Consider the following 16,952-nt stretch of genomic DNA (forward strand, 5'->3'; position numbering starts at 1 on the left):
AAAGCGGAAGATTAATGCGAGTATCAAAGTGCCAACAGACGTCATCTGCTGCCACTCCCTAGATCTGACAGCGGGAGCGTCGGCATCCTAGCCGTCATGGCCTATGCATGTGCCGGATGGGCGGTAAAGTACCTTATCTGACGGGACGACGTAATCGTATTCGCAGACCTAGTGAAGCCCGTTGTAAGGAAGAAAAGCTATTTGAATGTCGTAAAAAATATGTATATAATCATCCTGTCGAACCCATCTTTTCCTGACTTAGAATGATCAGCATCAACACCAACACGAATAAGAGAACTCGCAAATAAGCACTCCAGAAACTCATCACACCATCACGAAATCACGATTCAAAAATTTGAAAACTTGAAAATACACTCCAAAGCCTCTATTTAACAAAATCACCAATTCTTTCACAATGCGCTTTTCCATCATCTTCACCATCTTCGCTGCTTCCTTCGCAACTGCCATGCCAGTCGATGCCAAAGACGGCGGTGATAAGGAGGGCGGGGACATCGCCACCTGTGAGACAAAGGCTGCTGCGGATCATGTAGCCTGCATCAATGCATGCAATAAGGATGCTACTTGCATCACTGGTTGGTGAGTTTTGTCCATTATCATCTTACCGTTGCAATAGTAGCTAACGCACACTTAGCACTGCGACTGCCGTGCAGCAATACACTGGATGCGCTGGTGTTTAATACCGCTGCGGGTTTAGGGTCCATGAATCAATGATGAATAGACGAATTACAGAGCGTCGTTAGAATCCCATGTTTTAGTGGGACATGATAGCGTTGACAATTGACCGAATTCAAACCTATGACTTCCTGAGCGTCTGAGTTTCTGTCACCACAGCCTTGACCTAGATAGTGCCACTTGATTGACGAATGTTCCCGGGCCTATCAATGTTCCACACTTATTTTGAACTTCGTGTTTCCCTAGAAGGGCCCCTGAGTAGTGAGACATGACTTTTAATAGTGATCAAAGACTGAGTTGTCTAGGAGCATTACAACCAATTCATGCGGCCGCTGCTGGTTTCCTGCATAATGAAATTGTCATGAGTGAGACAGCACGTAGCTGCGTCAGCAGCTACACATAGTGAAGTGTGGATGTGCTTGGGCAGAAAACTCACTTGTCTCAACCCCCTCAACATCGAAGCTGGCCTTCAGCAGGGTAATGACTTATCATGCTGCGTATAACCTGTTCTATATTCCGGGCATCTGCTGGCAGTACACATTATGGCTTTCACTGTAAGAACAGGAACCCGTCTTTTCGTTCCTGTTCCGGGGTGGCTGGCAAATGAATTATCGATCTGTGCCGAGAATGTCGGCATACAACCAGACTTCAACGAACACCTCAATTAATGAAGTTAGAATCATACGCCTAGGCTCGATGCAAACGCCTAAGAATAAGACAGTTCTTCTTTAACAACATAGTGAGTGTAAGTCTCTGGGGATGACAACGTAGTTACAGAAGAAAAGTGCAGAGTGACATCAAACCCTGCCGTTACAATGTTTGCAATGTTCTAGCGCCGGGCTGGAACAATTGTATTAAGAAAACAGCGATATAGGTACATTGCAGGTCCTTGGCCAATTTTAATAGTCCAAGTAGCAGGTATCTTAAACATGACAGCTAGATGGCCACTCAATCACACAATGCCGAATGTTCAAAGGTAGACACTGCCGTCTGCTAACTACAAACAGCCTGCGCCTGCTCTACCTCAATAACAACATCCACTCGTTTACAGAAATCCAAAGCAGCCCCTTGATTTAGCTTTGCCATTTGTCTTCTTCCCGTCGCTGGATACTGATGGTGACTGGATTCTCTCATCTCTTCTTGGTGCTCCATAGGGGCTGGTGTTGGGATAGACATGTGGGCCAATGGCCACTGAACCCATCCTAGACCCAGCGTCTCGCCTCCCAGCTTGGAGAGGTTGGCCTGGAAGAGGGGGCATAGCTGTTGAAGTCGGCCATGTCCCTGGTCCGTGAGGGTTTCTCTGCTCTCTCCTCGCTCCTGGAGTGACATTGCTTGGATAGCCAATCGGTGGAGGGTAGGCGGACGACATTTCTACCCTTGATGAAGGTCCCACGGCGGCTCGTTGAGGGACAGCTGGAGGTGGTGGTAGGTGTAAAGGTGTGCCCCATGTTCCTGACTTTGGCATTCCTGCTTTGTATGGGATAGGCTGAAGGGGCGGCTGCGGTTGAACCGAAGGGCTGGACAATTTGGTGATCCATAAATCCCACTCTGCGCAGGATGTCGCTCCACTGATACCTCTCTTCTTTACTATTTCTGCCTCAAGAACAGCTAGCTCTGCGGCTTCGGCCTGTTGTGGTCTTTGCATCCGAAAGCGCCAGTAGTCGAGCACGCAAGCTACCTTATACTTTCCCTGAGGCTCGAAGCTGGCTCCCATACCATTGACTACTGCACGATTTGCCTCGGTCCGGAAAGGATTTTCCCAATTATGCCATGTTTTGTCTCTCTCATCCTCATCAACGGCCAAATGTGCTCGTATATCATTTGAGAATCTCTCAATCTCAGTCATGCGTCTCGCCGCTTCGGGTGTGCATCTTGCCTTCATCGTGTCTATATGTCTGAACCTAGCGTCTCTGCCGAAGCTATCAAGGGCCTGCAGACGCATGTAACGAGCTGAAGTCGCAGCGACAGTAAAGATGGAGTGTTCTTCGTGAAGCATGATGCACGGCGCTAGACCGGGAAAGAAACCCTTTCCATGCTCAACCTTTTTGAGACGTTGCTGCAGCCCAACAAGAACATCTCGCAGAGGTCTCAAGCTGCTCCAATCATTGGGGCGAACATTAATCCGCAGTTTGTTGAGGCTCTCGGCAATGATTTGGAGGAGAAGCGTCAACGGGCAGATGTTATCGTAGCGGTCGATTGTAATGTGCCTCGGAAGCACGACATTCTTGTCGGCCACTCGCATGCCGGTGAAATCGACAGAACTATTATGCGACTTCATATCTCGTCTTATGATGCTGAAAATAATTTGAAAATCGGCAACCATGTCTTCAAGACGCTTGATTTGCATGCCATCGGCGAAATGGGATAGTAGAGTTTTCGTGGACACCACGCGGCCAGCTTGCAATATAACGTTGAAATTGTGCTCGGCCGCATTGACTTCGTCAATGCTCTCAGAAAATTTTGTACCCGACTTTGGGAATTTAGAAACTTTGATGCTCGATGTCATCTTCGCTGTTGAAACCAGAATTGACCTGGCTTGGATGTAGCCAACGTCTATGGGAGTGGACTCTTGCCGGGTTCTAACTCAGAGCACTTGTAACTGCAGCACAACATGTTAATAAGAGGAGCCTTGCATTAGAAAGAGTGTGTTTTATTTTTTGGAATACTTACTGGTAATTGTTGGCATATGAAAAGTAGCGTATACACCGATAATTGAGAAAATATCTTTTGGTAGCAAGGACACAGATTCCATAAAGTGAAGCACGGGTGAAATGAGAGACATGCAGTACGTGGGACATCATGAACAAGACTGTAGGCGAACGAGTTAAGTATCTAATAGCACGGCATCTCTCATTGCCAACGTACAACGAAAGAAGGGCGGTTAGGGTATTGCAGGCCCGTTGGTTATCAGAAAGCGGCATGGGCGGCTGCTGCAACGCTGTGCCGTAGTTATTCGTAGCAATGGCCCAGTGGCCGATGTTACCCAGTGCTACCAACATCAGCAGCGATACGCCAGTCATTCTATCTGGAACCAACACAGCTGCAATTCAGTGAGCAGCAGCAGAGTGCTCTGCGAATATGACATGTTGGCTGCAAGCAACACAGCATTTGCAAGGATTAGAGCAGTCGTTGGAGCGAGGTCACGCTCTAGCAATGTTAAGCGCGACTTGCCGCCGCAGCCAGGGCCATTCTAAAAATACCGTACCTATGTCGTTTACAAGGAACCTGAAGTGACCAGCCAATCATACAGTGCTTGTAGGCGCTGCCCAAAGTACAGCCTTGACGCAGGACAGACCCGCACCCTCCTAGTTATAATTGAGAGTGGAATGTTTTCTCAACCAAACAGCCTCTCTTAACTTCGAACAACCCTTTCTTTCTTCGATATTCCGGTAAAAAGCGTCTCAATCACTACGCAGCCAGTTGATCAACACCAGCTCAGAATCCCCGCAATTTTACCTTTTCATCATGTCCTCTGCCGCGGAACAGACCAGCTCGACACGCAAAAGTGTAGAAAAAGGTCAGTTCGCTCATATGATTCTTCGTACGACTCATACGTGGCTCACGGCTCGATTTCAGTAGATCTTAGCTCCCCAGCCTTGCAAGAGGGCGACAGAAGGTCTAGTTTGTCGGATGCTGACACATATGACACTGATGACTCGGATGACTCGGATTTGACCCTTGAGCGACATGAAGATCATATGGATCGAGTTTACTACTCGAATCCGTTCGAACTTCCTGGAGAAGAGTGGCATTGGTTCCATGACTGGCTTGACACAGGGATCGATACCTTTGCAAATGGCAAGCTCTACGAAGAACCAACAACTCAGAACTGGCTGGCAAAGTTACATTTGTCGCACCGAGAAAACGTTGCACAGCTCCTCAAAGTGCACGACTTCCTTGGGATATGTAGAATTCCCCTCTTCGAAGCTGATAATGGAGACGAATATCAGATCAAACTTTCTACTTCATGTACACGCTTGCCAATAATATGCTGTCCTGATATCTTACGTGGCAGAAAATGGGACATGAAGGATCTGATTTTCGAGTTTCGGAGCCGCGATGATTTATCCTTGGATGCACGAAAGGGGAAAGTTCCCGGGCTTCCTAAATTTGCCCTGGATTTGGGAAGCTTGGAAGTTAGGACTACTGCAACACCGGAGCGACATTATCTCACCAGTGGCGAGCGTGTCACCGAATGCACAGGTTACCAAGTCATAGTAGACGTTCTTGGTGACGGCATGCCGCTGTGGATCACCGCGGCGCGAAGGCAGTTGCAAACACGCAACACAGGCGCAGTCAACCAACCGAAATCAGTTTATCCCATCTTCAAAGACCATATGCTTGGAGACAATGGCGGTTTTGATACCGCTTGTTTCTTACCATCAATTCATCAACTTCCTACTTCGAAGCCAGAGACCACGGAGGCAATATTTCGACAAGCTTGCGAACTGGTGAGAAAAACGAGGGTCAGCGTTGATCCTGTAGCTGTCATAATACCGAAGGAGACAGTTGACGAGTATTTTGCAAATCACCCGACTCAGACGCACGTATTAGGAATCAATTTCAAACAGCTCTTGGGTGGTGTGAAGTCGAGGATCTGGACATTTTTGGGAAAGTAAATTTAGGCAAGCTAGTGGACAACTTGGACCTATATCTAGCCTGTAGAACCACCAGAAAAACATTATCGGCTATCCAAATACAAAACCCCGCCTCTTATTAGATACCTAGAGCGTGTTCATCATCGTCACTTTCTCAAAACTTGTGAACAACAAGGTCTGGTCATTGGCATGATCATTCTCGGACGAAGATAGTTGATATTCCAGCTTTTAGAAAACAAAAGATATTTTATGTCAGCCAAAGATTCGACATCATAAGCAAGATCCAAAGAACTGAAAAGATCATAAATCTAAATACAACCCATTCCAGAACAGAGAAAGAACATCATGGGCCGTAAGTAGATCCTTAAAGAGGTAATCTTCGAGATTTCTACCAAATTTTGCGATAAATCGAGTCAAAAACTCACCTTTCAGGGGCATTCGGATTTAAAAGTGGCGTCTTAAAAGCCATCTTCAGATGATCCAATACCGATATCGGTAGTAATTTATAGTTCAGTGTTGGCATAGCTCCTTTCTCAGCACAGAACAACCAGATCATCACTTTATATTTAGTAGACCTGGCTCTGGTTTGACAATACATATTTGCCTCTTCGCCAAACATTCTTCTTATGCAACTACCTTCACTAAAGCTTCGTCTGAAGTAGATATCGCGGCTCTAGATGACAAACGTGACAATGGCCTCGTATTAAAGAACACATCCGCGTTCGATTTTTTCGTACCGAGGCACACTTATATGGTTTCTTGACATGTTAATCTACCGTGAATTATTTCCCTCACCACTAAGTCTCACTAAACTATCTCAAACACTGTCCTTGTCATCTCTTCTCCACGAGATCCATCCACCGCCTGCCCATTCATAATCCCGTGTACGTAGCACTCTCCAAGGAGCAAGTATTTGTTTCCCCAAGGTCGTAAACAAAATGGCATTTTGCCCCCCAACAAAACACACACAATATCTCCTGGCTCCATCGTCTTTGGGCCAAGGACATAATAGCCGTCTTTCGTTTTAGCAAATACCCGGTTTCTTGACGCCCCGTTTGCAGCACGCGCCCACTTTGCCGCATCCCCAGCTTTCGCCAAATCTCGGAGAGATTCTGAAATGGCGCAAGACTTCCCAGCTGCACGAACTAGATACGCTGCGCCGTGAGCTAACCACATGTCCTTTGAGGCAGACTCGTAGGGTTGATTGTCTTGCCACGCAACCGCGACGCAAGCGTTACTTAGTGTCTGAAGATATGCGAAGACTGCACTGCTTTTGCCATCTTCTAGGCCCTTCTCCTTGTCTTGCTGTTGGGAAGTCGTACGTGCTGTAGGAAGATATCGACTTGCTAGGTCAAAGTCGGACTCTTCACATACCTCACGCCAAATTTTCTCGATGACATTCGAATATTCGGAACCGTTGACATGAAACTCGCGGGGTTGGAAGGATTTAGAATGCGCGGCTATGGTGTCAACTATTACCCCTTTGATATAAATAGTCTTGCTTGACCCGTCCACTTGAAGGCTTGATCTAAGTGCTCCACTGGCACGGTGCGGGCTAGTCGGTTCTGAGAGAATGTGTGACTGATACGTTCGCCAGTCAGGGACCCATGACGGCAATTTATTGGGCGACACGGAAGAATAGTCCAGGCTGGACAGCTCTAAAGCATGCTGCTTGGAGGGTACCGTCTTATGCTGGACGGAAGCCAGTGTCAGGAGGGATTTGTCATCTCCGATCAGGCCTCTGGTTGCCACATCATTGTAAACCTCTTCCAAGGTTTTGGAGTAATCTGGCTTCAGAGCTCTTATCTCCTGGTTTGGGGTATTTCGGATTGAGTAATGACCCAGCATAGCATACACTCTGTCTCTGGGGTCGGAAGCCATCAGGTGCCGGGCTCTATGTAGCTCGTATAGAAAGCTGAAGCGGTTGGCATGCCGTGAAGAACGGTCTGGTTCTATGAAGCGGCGATACATATATTTGACCTTAGGTGTCTGGATGTCGACTTCTTTTCGGAGATGATGGTAGTCAGTTAAATCTTTGCAGACCGAGTGCAAAACTTCCCACTCGATATATACGTCGCCCCAAAAAAGTGTCGCGGGTGCTCGAGTGCCTATTTCTTGGACTATCCAAGCTCGGGTAAACTGGGATCAAGCCGTTAATCGATGATGACAAAATTGAGGGCCACTGGCGGCCCCTTGATCATATGTCCTCTTACCCATGAAAGACTTGTTAGTGCCCTTAGTGGAGACCACATATCATGGGAATCATTACAAGAGGCTGAATTCTCCGCTTGACGGCGATCAAATGCTGCTCGTCTTTCTCTATCAGCGAACGTTGCAGCCAGGTCAGAAACCAAGTCGAACGCCGCTCTCGCAACCTTTTGCTCATCGTGACCCAGCCACACCAGCACGTGTTTTGCATTTCGATAAATGACGTTCATCAGGGGGATCTGGCTGCTCTTCTCTTCAGTATTTTCCTGATCAATACAAATCTGATCAGCCCAAAGCCGCCTCGATGCATGAGGAAGGCGGAGGCACGTAAGCGCTCCATGAAGACTCTTGGTGATCAACACTTCGACCCCATCGCAGACCATTCCATGCGTTTTTGACGGATCTCCCCATACATAAGATATGGTTTCATAAGCGCCAGCACCGCTGTCGATGTTCACAAACTCTAGCCCGCCACGGAGCGGATCGCTGGGGACTCCCGGATACAAGGTGAATACCCGGATAGAGCGAGAATCAGGCATCGCGGCATGAATGCGTCCCCCCATGACGGCGGTTTTGTCAAAAAATGATTTTTTTGAAATATTATTTCTGTATTCTTGTCGTCTTTGTGGGGAGGAAATGCAGGTGTGGTGCGGCATACAAGACTTTTAGAAGCTGACACATTGCTTGTGAATTGGACCAATGCTGCCTAATCCTTTTTGCATGCGTGAGAGTTTCCGCAAAGCATGGCATCAGGATTAGACGAGCGATAGGATTGGCCGTGGGTGCGAGCTCAGTAGAAATACCGGGGTTGCTCCGTTCAGCGAACGGTGTTACATTTTGTTTAGGCACCTAGAATACCCCTGCGCAGGATGGTCAGCCTCTCTCTTTCTGGTCAAGGGGGGCGGGAGAGGATTGCGGGATAACAAGGGCTATGGGAATGGCGGAAAGTGGAGATGCTAGAGGGTGGGTGGTGAGTGATTTCGGGACTTTGGTCATGATGTTACTCCGTATGTTTGCGGGGTTTCCAGGAAAATGTCGCTGCTCCCTCTCTCACACACGAGCATGAAAGTGTGATGCGCTTGAAGTGAGAATACTGTATCCCTGTTCCCGCTGGCTATGACAGTCTGTCGCTTCTGCAATCCAAAACTGTGAGATTGGCATTGAATGAAGTTGAAAGCATCAGAGTATCCAGTGGCTTGCGTTATCCGATCTGGTTGTCATCAAGGAGTAGGGCAGCCCACCTTCCAGCCGCTCCATTTTAATCGACTAATCCGGAGTGTGACAGCAAGGATTCATCGCTTGCTCGACAAGGGCATTGGGTCAACGTCAGATATATAGACCCTGCTCTCCTCGCGCCCTCCTCCGTATCGTTCCCTTTGCGAGGCCTGGCTTACGGTTACAATCACGCTCTTGAATGAGTCTTACGCGGGACGTCACGAATAATGGCAGACACACACGATGATGAGCGCTTCGAAAAGCTGCTCAAAGAGTTTGAGGAGGAGCATTGGGTCCGAACAAGAGGTCTCCATGCCCATATGAAAGCAGCATTGGATATCCTCGAATCCAAGAAAGACGGTCTTCGACATGGTAGCTTGAACGTTCAACATACTCCTATATCAGCCCGGCTCAAGGACAAAAGCAAAGCCCTGAGAACTCTCAGGCGCAGGCAAGAAGATCGAAAGCAGCTCGTTGAATTGAAAAGGCTGGTAGAAGCGCGTCAGGAGTCATGGCATGAGTATTGCAAAATCTGGAATATGGAGGATAAGGAGTACGAAGCCGAACCTTTCACCTCTATTGAGCAAATGTTCACAGCCATGCATGATTTGGCCGGCATTCGCATCTCCGTTTATTTTCCAAATGACGTGCAAAAGGTGGTGGACTTCCTCGACGAAAAGTTCCATATTGTCGACGGACCTAGTCGAAAAGGAGGCATGACACGCGACTTTCAAAAGGTCCGCAAGCTGGTGGAGAGACAGCGCCAGATGAAGGATGCGCCCGAGGACAGGAGAATCGGCCCAGCAGTCGAATCGACTTTTGCCGGTTACAGGGCAACACATGTGGTAATTCAACACAAAAGCCTCGACTTTGACGAGCACGCTCGTGGCGACCGCATCACCAATATTGAAATACAAATTGGAAGCATCATTATGCATGCTTGGTCAGACATTGAGCATGATATCCTTTACAAGCCTTCCGGTGCCGGCGAAACGTCACCTGACGTGGTTCGTATGCTGGATCTGATTAACGGTATCGTTATGACAGGCGAGGTTGCATTGCAGCAACTTGCTTCAGTTGCAGCCGCCGAGGCTACGCGTCAAGCCGAGGACCGCACACAGCAAGCCATGAACTGGCAATACATGGTGCCTTGGCTTGATAGGTACTTCAACGACCGTAAAATTCCTTTACCCCCTAGGAACGAGTGGTTGTCTATGCGCTTCCTGTTTGAAATACTGAAGGCCACAGACGACCATACCTTTGGTCGAGTCGAGGAGTTGTTGGAAGAGATGGACCCAAAACCTGATGAGCGTCTGCCCGTTATGATGCTGCACCACATTGGTCGTGAAACATATCCATTCGAGGACAGAGGCTTTGAGCCTTTCAACCTAGCTACTACGTGGAACGCACGATACTGGGCCACATGTCTAGTCAACGCACTCAATCTGGCAATCTTCATGTCCTCTAGTCCCAACCTCTACCGCACAATGTGGTACTACTCCAAAGAGGTTGAATCCATCCATAACTATCGACCTACATTCGCCGAATTCCTCGATATTCTGCACCCCACAAAGCCTCGGAGACGGACAGACCGTGAGTCCCGAATGATCGACTTTTGCAAGAGAGTTCTATCTTCAAGTTCAAAATGTAAGTGAATCATTTCATATTACGTACCGCCTTCAAGTAGAAGGTGGTGGATAGTCGGTGAGAGGATATCCGGCGACAAAGACGATGGAACGATACCCGTGAAAACTACTTGAAGATGTTAATGTGTTAGCAAGTTAACCCACAATCACACGCCTTGGCTGCCATGAAACTCGCTTCTGCTGGGTATGTGGTTCGTCCGCGTCTTTCAGATGAAGAAGAGGCCGCTGTTCAGCTCGACGAGCCATTTGTTTTTGTGCCGGCTCTACTCAAACGTCTCACGTACGACAGTCTCATAGGGTTCCGCATCGCCCTAAGCAGCATAAACGATGAGCTACCGGACGATGACCAACTCTATTTCATTCCGCAGACGGTCGATGGTGATCAGGCCGCAGTGTGGAAACCAATACGTCGCGAGCCTGGCAACAAATGGGTGATCACTAAAACGCCATTCTCCAACGAGAAGTCCAAGTCCCTCGCATTTGAGGACGATAAGCTAGGTCGACGGCTCCTGACGGAGCATCTATGTCGTGTGCTTGATATTGACATTGCCCCCGAAGAAGTCAACACTTTGCGAAAGCTTGCCGTTGACCTAAAGTTCGATGACAAGCCCGAAGAAGTGCGAGCTCTGATCAAGAATACGCACACCCTAAACAGCACAGAACTCGAGGTATACCGCATGTTCCTCAAGGCGCGGGATGGCCTTAAAGTTGATGGAAACAATAAGAAAGATCAAGCACTTGCCGAGCTTGCGCGGCTCCTACAACCCAACGATGCAGAAGAATTGATCGAGTACTACAAGTTGTCTCGGTCACAAGACACGAAAGATCCAGAGGAGCTACGTGCATTGAGACACCTTGCTAGTAGCTACGGTATAGAAGACCCCGAAGAGTTGAGGGCATTGAGAGAACAACAACGAGGCGCAGAGGAGAGCCCGCTCGACGATGACGACGGGAGAAGCTGGGATGAAACTACGAACTCCAGAGGTTACTTGCCTGAGAGTAGTGAAGGAGACGTAGCCAGTCCTGATACCACACAGCAGCAAAACCGTCACGATACGACGCAAGAAATACTGCATGGACCTGACAGCCGGTGGCACTCGCAGCAGAACGTGCATCAGTACTACGACAAATCGCAGGATGAAGCCGCTGGATACCAGCCCCGCCAGGAATGGCAGGGGCACGATTCACCGGAACAAACCTACCAAGTACCCCAAGACCACGTGCAGACTGCATCAACGGTACAATCATGGCAGAATCGGGATGAGTCTGATTATTACAGGCAACAACAATCACAGTCTTACCACCACAATGATGATGAAAGACAGCGGTCGCAGCAACTTGGACAGAACGAAGGATACAGCAAGGATGTGTCCTCGCATGGACTCGCTGATGAGACCAAATACTCGATGAACGAGGGCGCAGATGACAAATGGCGCCGTGCGAAAGATGACGATGATGACTCTCATCTGGGAGTTGAAAGCTCTGCCGGATTGCATGATGATATGTCTATTGAGACCGACGGCGAAGCTCAGTCAGAGACTAAACGTGATAAAATCATCAAGGGATTTGGAGCTCTGAGGACCTCGTGGAACGCTAAGTATAAGCGATAGATAGTGTGTGACGATTGTTACAAAAACAAGGGTCGGGGTTTGTCTTTTTAAGGAACGCTTGGCTTCTTACATGTATACTGTTGGAGATTCGTTTTCAAGCGCAGAAGCAGCAGCTACAGCAGGAGTTATCATAGTCAAGGCGGTAGTGAAGATTGGCTCAGTCTATTAGTTGAAAGTGACAAACACTAAAGCTACCCTATGTATCAGAGTTAAGGAGCAATCTACGATGTTACCCCCCACACTTCACTTGTCCTGGCTCATGTAAGAAACTTCCTCTCTTCCACCTCGCTATCGTAAGATATACCCTACTTTGACTTGGTCCAGTCCATGCTTGGTGTAGCCCTGGTTTACAAATGAACCTTTTTCTTGTGGTAGTTGACTAGGAAGAAAGAGAGTAGTATGCACCAGCCAGCTCTTGCACGGTTCGGTTCTTCATGAAAGCCTCCCAAGTCACCGGCTTAACCTCAGGGTATTTGTCGTTTTGAACATCTGGACCGACGAAAGTCTGGCCGTTGATCCAGTAGTAGAGAAAGAACCTAGGCGGTGTCAGTTTTGGGCCAAAGCACTAGTGTATATGACTTACAAGGACATGTATTTGAAGATATCAGCGGGGTTCTCTTGTCGCAGGCTGTGCATACGAGTCTTAAGTTCATCAAGTGAACCAAGACGTTCCAACTTGGGCTCAATGCCGTACACTTCCTTGAAAGAGGCCGCGATCTCTTTGATGGTTTTCCGGTCTCCCAGGACTGTATCAATTTAGCATTACTCTGCGTACAATCAGCGGAGTTAAACTTACACTTTTGGATGCCAATGGCAGATGGATCGGTCGCAACCGCAGCAGTGTACTCTGCGGCGTTCTCGTATGAAGTTCCCTCCCAAGGTTCGGTGCCTTCTCCCCAGTACCTGAAGGTGTTTGTAGCCGGGTCAAAGACTTGGAAGAAGGGGCTGAAGATAGGGTCCATGAAACCTCCGATAAGGATGTGAACACCCTTGACTGACTTCTGGGTGTCAAGGTATGCCTTGACATGCTTCATGGGATCCTTGGGGAAGAGCTCGCCAAACTCCAACTTGGTATAGTCCAGAGCCCAATCGCTTGCAATGTATCGAGGCACACCCTCTACTTCGCAAGCGTCAATGAGTTGCTTCTGGCCATCCACCATAAGCTTATCATCTCCAAGATAGGCGCAGATAACGACGTCACAGCCTTTGACGAATTCCTGGATCTTTTCTTTATCGTAAGCTCCGCCCTGCCACAAAGATACTTGGGAAGACGATGCGAGCGGGGTGATGACTTTGCTGGGGTCGCGACAGTAACCGCGAAGAACGACATCAGAATTCTGAATGAGCTTGGAAGCAAGAAGGCGACCAAACTTGCCGGTGATACCAGCCAAACCAACAGTGATAGCCATGGCGATAATGTGTTTGATTGAGATTCAAATAGATTGAAAAGTGCAGTAGGATAATTGTAGAGTTTTAAGATTTCTCTCGCTCGCCTCGACGGCAAGCTTTTATATATGATTCCGACCAGTATTGAACTCCCAAAATAAATTCTATTGACTTCGCCTTCATGATTCAATGCGTCAGATCAGTGCTAACTTCGGAGAGGGCTTACAAATGAGACACTTCTCAGGTGATGCAGCTGAGATCCGGAACAAAGACCGGGTGGGTCCGGCCTCCGACCATGTCCGAGATGGACCCCGTTCCATGACATTTCCGGCTTTGCAATCAACCCGCATCAGCGCTGTAAGATGTCCGAGTTAGTAATAGAAAGAAATTTTAACTCTTGGCTTCTGTTTCCTTATATTAATTCCAAATTTGATGTATACCAGAGGTCTTTCGATATAAAATTCTAGAATCCCCCTGCAAGTTGTTTTCTTTTCGCCGAGTCCATTTTCAGTACACAAACTTCTTCAATCGATTTAAGGCGGGAGACTCTTCAAATCGAAACCATGTCGCGGGCACTCTTAATCACAGGTGCAACCGGAAAGCAAGGCGGTGCTGTCATCAATGCCCTTCTCCAACGGCAACCCTCAGACTTCCTCCTACTCGCTGTAACAAGGAACGCACAATCTGCTTCAGCACAGCGTCTCGCCGCTAAATCGAAGAACATTAAGCTCGTCGAAGGCGATCTTGACGCGACACCAGCACTCTTCGCTTCCGCTAAGGCTGCTGCTGGAACGGTCCCTCTATGGGGTGTTTATTCTGTCCAAGTCCCAGCGATGAACAGCAAGAAGTCAGACAGTGAAGTCAGACAGGGAAAGGCCCTTGTTGATGAGTCGATAAAGGCTGGTGTCCAGCACTTTGTCTATAGCAGTGTAGAACGTGGCGGCGATGAGCGGTCGTGGAGCAACCCAACACCGGTACCTCATTTTATTACAAAACACCAGATCGAGCACCATCTGCGTGATTCCACAGCAAATGGAAAGAGCCAAATGGGATGGACCATCCTCCGACCGGTCATTTTCATGGACAATCTGCAGCCTGGATTCTTCGGCAAAGTGTTCTTCACTTTGTTGCGGGACGTCATGAAGGACAAGCCGCTGCAGTGGATTGCGACAAAAGACATTGGCTTTTTTGGAGCTGAAGCTTTCCATAACCCAGAAAAGTGGAACAAGAGAGCTATTGGCTTGGCGTCCGATGAGCTTACCTATGCCCAGTTGAGTCAAACCTTCCAGAAAGTGACTGGAGAGCCAGCCGGAACGACGCTAGGTGTGCTTGGCAAGGCACTGAAGCATGGCGTTTCTGAGGTTGGGGTGATGGTGGACTGGTTCAAGAACGACGGATACAAAGCAAATATTGCGGAGGTCAAGAAGGTCCATCCAAACGCAACTACTTTGGAAGACTGGCTGAAAGAAAGCCCATTTGTTAAGAAGGCTTGAGGGGGGTTTGGCGGAGTGAACAACTTGTAATAGCAGCACCAGGTTGGCGGCTGTTGGTTAAGGTCTAAATATGTTTCGATAATCAACTGTATTAATTTTGCACAACACCACCAAAAAGAACCAGTAAACAATTCTCAAACTTGAGTGCCGCGTTATCAATCATTACTATGGTTCTTCTTTAAGGTTATGACGACTAGTAATTTCCTCTGATTGTAACGCCATCTGTGCTGAGCTACCATGCAACAGAGGTCTATTTGTCATCCGGATTTGTACCACCTTTTGACCCTAATTGTCACCTTCACAAGATATTACACAGCATTATATTATAGTGTTATGCTTGAAGAGTCTTTATTGGTCTTGCATTAACAAGCCTGCAGATCACTTACATGGGATGGCAGTTGGCCGCTGCTCAGTCTGCTCATTTGCTTATGGTACGGATATAAAAGGGCCTTAGATTGCAATCAAGAAGCAAGGTTCTCTAAGAGGCAAACTCTCGGCGAAAGATGCTGCAAACAACTCGAAGAGCGGCCTCTGCCCCTGCCTGAAAGACGAACCATCCACACAAGAGTTGCGCTGCCGCTGTAGTTCCGGGTCCACCGAAACCTAAGAACCGGTTTGTCATACTTTTACAGAGACAGCACCTGCCAACCGCGACTCCATTTATCATTCTTTACATTGTACAAGTTCCCGGCCGGGGTCCCATCGGCAATGATTTCCACATCGAGTCAGTGGCCTGACTTTAATGGTTGCTAGAAGCGGGGATAGTGTCGCATTTATACTACCTTACTACACAATACCGCGCGGGTAGGTCTTCTACATCCTCGGAGTTTACAAACCGAGATCAATACAGCTAGAAAGTATCCTTCTTGCATATAGATACCACTTGGTGATAGGCTGTTATGTGGCCCCTGTTCATATCGGTGACGCATGAAGAGTCAACACTTGAAGGGGAAAAGGGCGGGAATAAGTGGCATCGTAAGATCATGGAAATTTCGGATAGTTTGATACCCTGCTAGTAGGCTAAATGATGAAGATATAAACTGGTTAGAATACCCCAATGGATTCGGAGACCAAACAATCACGAAGACATCTCACACACATCAGAAATCCCAAATCTTTCCCTTGCGCCAAGTAACTATCGTTAAACACTCAATCAGTCATTTTCAAAATGAAGTTCGCCGCTATTCTACTGCCTCTCGTTCCCGCAGCCTTCGCCGCTGAGTGTGTCCGCGATGCTGGATGCCCCGGGTGTGGCACAGTCGACAGCGTAAAGTTTACTCAAAGCGGCAGCACTTACACCGCCACATCACCCTCATATGGGTCCATGATAATGGACGATAAGACCCTCACTGTCAAAAACACGTCGAAGAAGTGGCTGCTGTTCTGCGTCTACGGATCTGTCTGTGTGCCCCTCGGCGCCGGAGATACCTGTACCACAGCCCGAATCTCCTCAGACTCTCCTGCCCTCGGACTGCAGGTGTGGTCTCAGTAGATGAGCCCATTTACCACTTCCACGCGATTTCTCGTCGATTACAAAAAGTTGTTGGAATCTGTCGCAGTCGTTTATCTGCCAAGTGGTTTCGCCAGCTTCAATACTCGAACTGCTCTTGTGTTGCGAGATTCACAGATCTCAACAGTCTACATTGAGATGCTGAACCCAAGGATATCTGATGAAAGGTTCAAATGGAAGCCGCTTGTAACTAAATGCTGGAATCAAACTGGTCTTGAAAAAGACTTATTTGGATCATCATGTAGGCGCGATAAATGGCAGGAAGTGGACCTTGACTTTACTGCATTATTCCGATACGGGCAGTTTTTTGCATACCGTGGCAGCGAGGTAGCACCGGACTCTATAGTAGAAACCTTGGGAATTAAAGTTATTTTCGGCAGATCAGGTGACAGTTCAGCGGCACGCTCCAAGTTGAATACCAATGACGTATATTTAGGCATTGAGCCAAGGCTAAGGAGTGGAGAGTTGGCCGTATTCCTCCGCCTAGATGGGCGTCCTGAGTTTGCACCCTTGCGTGCAGCAGCATCGATGTGACGCTTTGGCCAACAGCTGAGAGATGTCGTATCTCATGTAAAATAGTTGGAAAATATATA

At 48.1% G+C, this 16,952-nt stretch overlaps 9 protein-coding genes across 9 annotated transcripts; 6 read left to right on the forward strand and 3 right to left on the reverse strand.

Annotated features, from left to right (window-relative positions):
- Nucleotides 1-415: 415 nt before the first annotated feature.
- On the forward strand, nucleotides 416-698 carry CTRU02_206265 (uncharacterized protein; the record flags this gene model as incomplete). The annotated part of the gene is made up of 2 exons (XM_036728137.2): nucleotides 416-597; nucleotides 653-698. 2 exons carry the CDS (start codon nucleotides 416-418, stop codon nucleotides 696-698), a joined length of 228 nt encoding a protein of 75 aa, XP_036580251.2.
- A 1,040-nt stretch (nucleotides 699-1,738) lies between these two features.
- CTRU02_206266 (uncharacterized protein) lies at nucleotides 1,739-3,199 on the reverse strand (the record flags this gene model as incomplete). The annotated part of the gene is made up of 1 exon (XM_036728135.1): nucleotides 1,739-3,199. One exon carries the CDS (start codon nucleotides 3,197-3,199, stop codon nucleotides 1,739-1,741), a length of 1,461 nt encoding a protein of 486 aa, XP_036580249.1.
- Nucleotides 2,726-3,061, forward strand: CTRU02_206267 (uncharacterized protein; the record flags this gene model as incomplete). The annotated part of the gene is made up of 1 exon (XM_036728136.1): nucleotides 2,726-3,061. One exon carries the CDS (start codon nucleotides 2,726-2,728, stop codon nucleotides 3,059-3,061), a length of 336 nt encoding a protein of 111 aa, XP_036580250.1.
- A 959-nt stretch (nucleotides 3,200-4,158) lies between the features above and the next one.
- Nucleotides 4,159-5,312, forward strand: CTRU02_206268 (uncharacterized protein; the record flags this gene model as incomplete). Its single annotated transcript, XM_036728134.1, has 2 exons — nucleotides 4,159-4,210; nucleotides 4,270-5,312. 2 exons carry the CDS (start codon nucleotides 4,159-4,161, stop codon nucleotides 5,310-5,312), a joined length of 1,095 nt encoding a protein of 364 aa, XP_036580248.1.
- Nucleotides 5,313-6,098: 786 nt separating this feature from the next.
- On the reverse strand, nucleotides 6,099-8,038 carry CTRU02_206269 (het domain-containing protein; the record flags this gene model as incomplete). The annotated part of the gene is made up of 2 exons (XM_070204687.1): nucleotides 6,099-7,430; nucleotides 7,694-8,038. The coding sequence occupies 2 exons, from the start codon at nucleotides 8,036-8,038 to the stop codon at nucleotides 6,099-6,101; spliced, it is 1,677 nt and encodes a 558-aa protein (XP_070061791.1).
- A 996-nt stretch (nucleotides 8,039-9,034) lies between these two features.
- On the forward strand, nucleotides 9,035-10,369 carry CTRU02_206270 (uncharacterized protein; the record flags this gene model as incomplete). The annotated part of the gene is made up of 1 exon (XM_036728132.1): nucleotides 9,035-10,369. The coding sequence occupies one exon, from the start codon at nucleotides 9,035-9,037 to the stop codon at nucleotides 10,367-10,369; it is 1,335 nt and encodes a 444-aa protein (XP_036580246.1).
- A 1,980-nt stretch (nucleotides 10,370-12,349) lies between these two features.
- CTRU02_206271 (NmrA-like family protein) lies at nucleotides 12,350-13,379 on the reverse strand (the record flags this gene model as incomplete). Its single annotated transcript, XM_036728131.1, has 3 exons — nucleotides 12,350-12,506; nucleotides 12,554-12,716; nucleotides 12,767-13,379. 3 exons carry the CDS (start codon nucleotides 13,377-13,379, stop codon nucleotides 12,350-12,352), a joined length of 933 nt encoding a protein of 310 aa, XP_036580245.1.
- Nucleotides 13,380-13,919: 540 nt separating this feature from the next.
- Nucleotides 13,920-14,849, forward strand: CTRU02_206272 (nucleoside-diphosphate-sugar epimerase family protein; the record flags this gene model as incomplete). The annotated part of the gene is made up of 1 exon (XM_036728130.1): nucleotides 13,920-14,849. One exon carries the CDS (start codon nucleotides 13,920-13,922, stop codon nucleotides 14,847-14,849), a length of 930 nt encoding a protein of 309 aa, XP_036580244.1.
- A 1,168-nt stretch (nucleotides 14,850-16,017) lies between these two features.
- On the forward strand, nucleotides 16,018-16,341 carry CTRU02_206273 (uncharacterized protein; the record flags this gene model as incomplete). Its single annotated transcript, XM_036728129.1, has 1 exon — nucleotides 16,018-16,341. One exon carries the CDS (start codon nucleotides 16,018-16,020, stop codon nucleotides 16,339-16,341), a length of 324 nt encoding a protein of 107 aa, XP_036580243.1.
- Nucleotides 16,342-16,952: the final 611 nt, after the last annotated feature.

Source organism: Colletotrichum truncatum (genome assembly GCF_014235925.2).
Source record: "Colletotrichum truncatum strain CMES1059 chromosome Unknown Contig_0003, whole genome shotgun sequence".
NCBI lineage: Eukaryota > Fungi > Ascomycota > Sordariomycetes > Glomerellales > Glomerellaceae > Colletotrichum > Colletotrichum truncatum.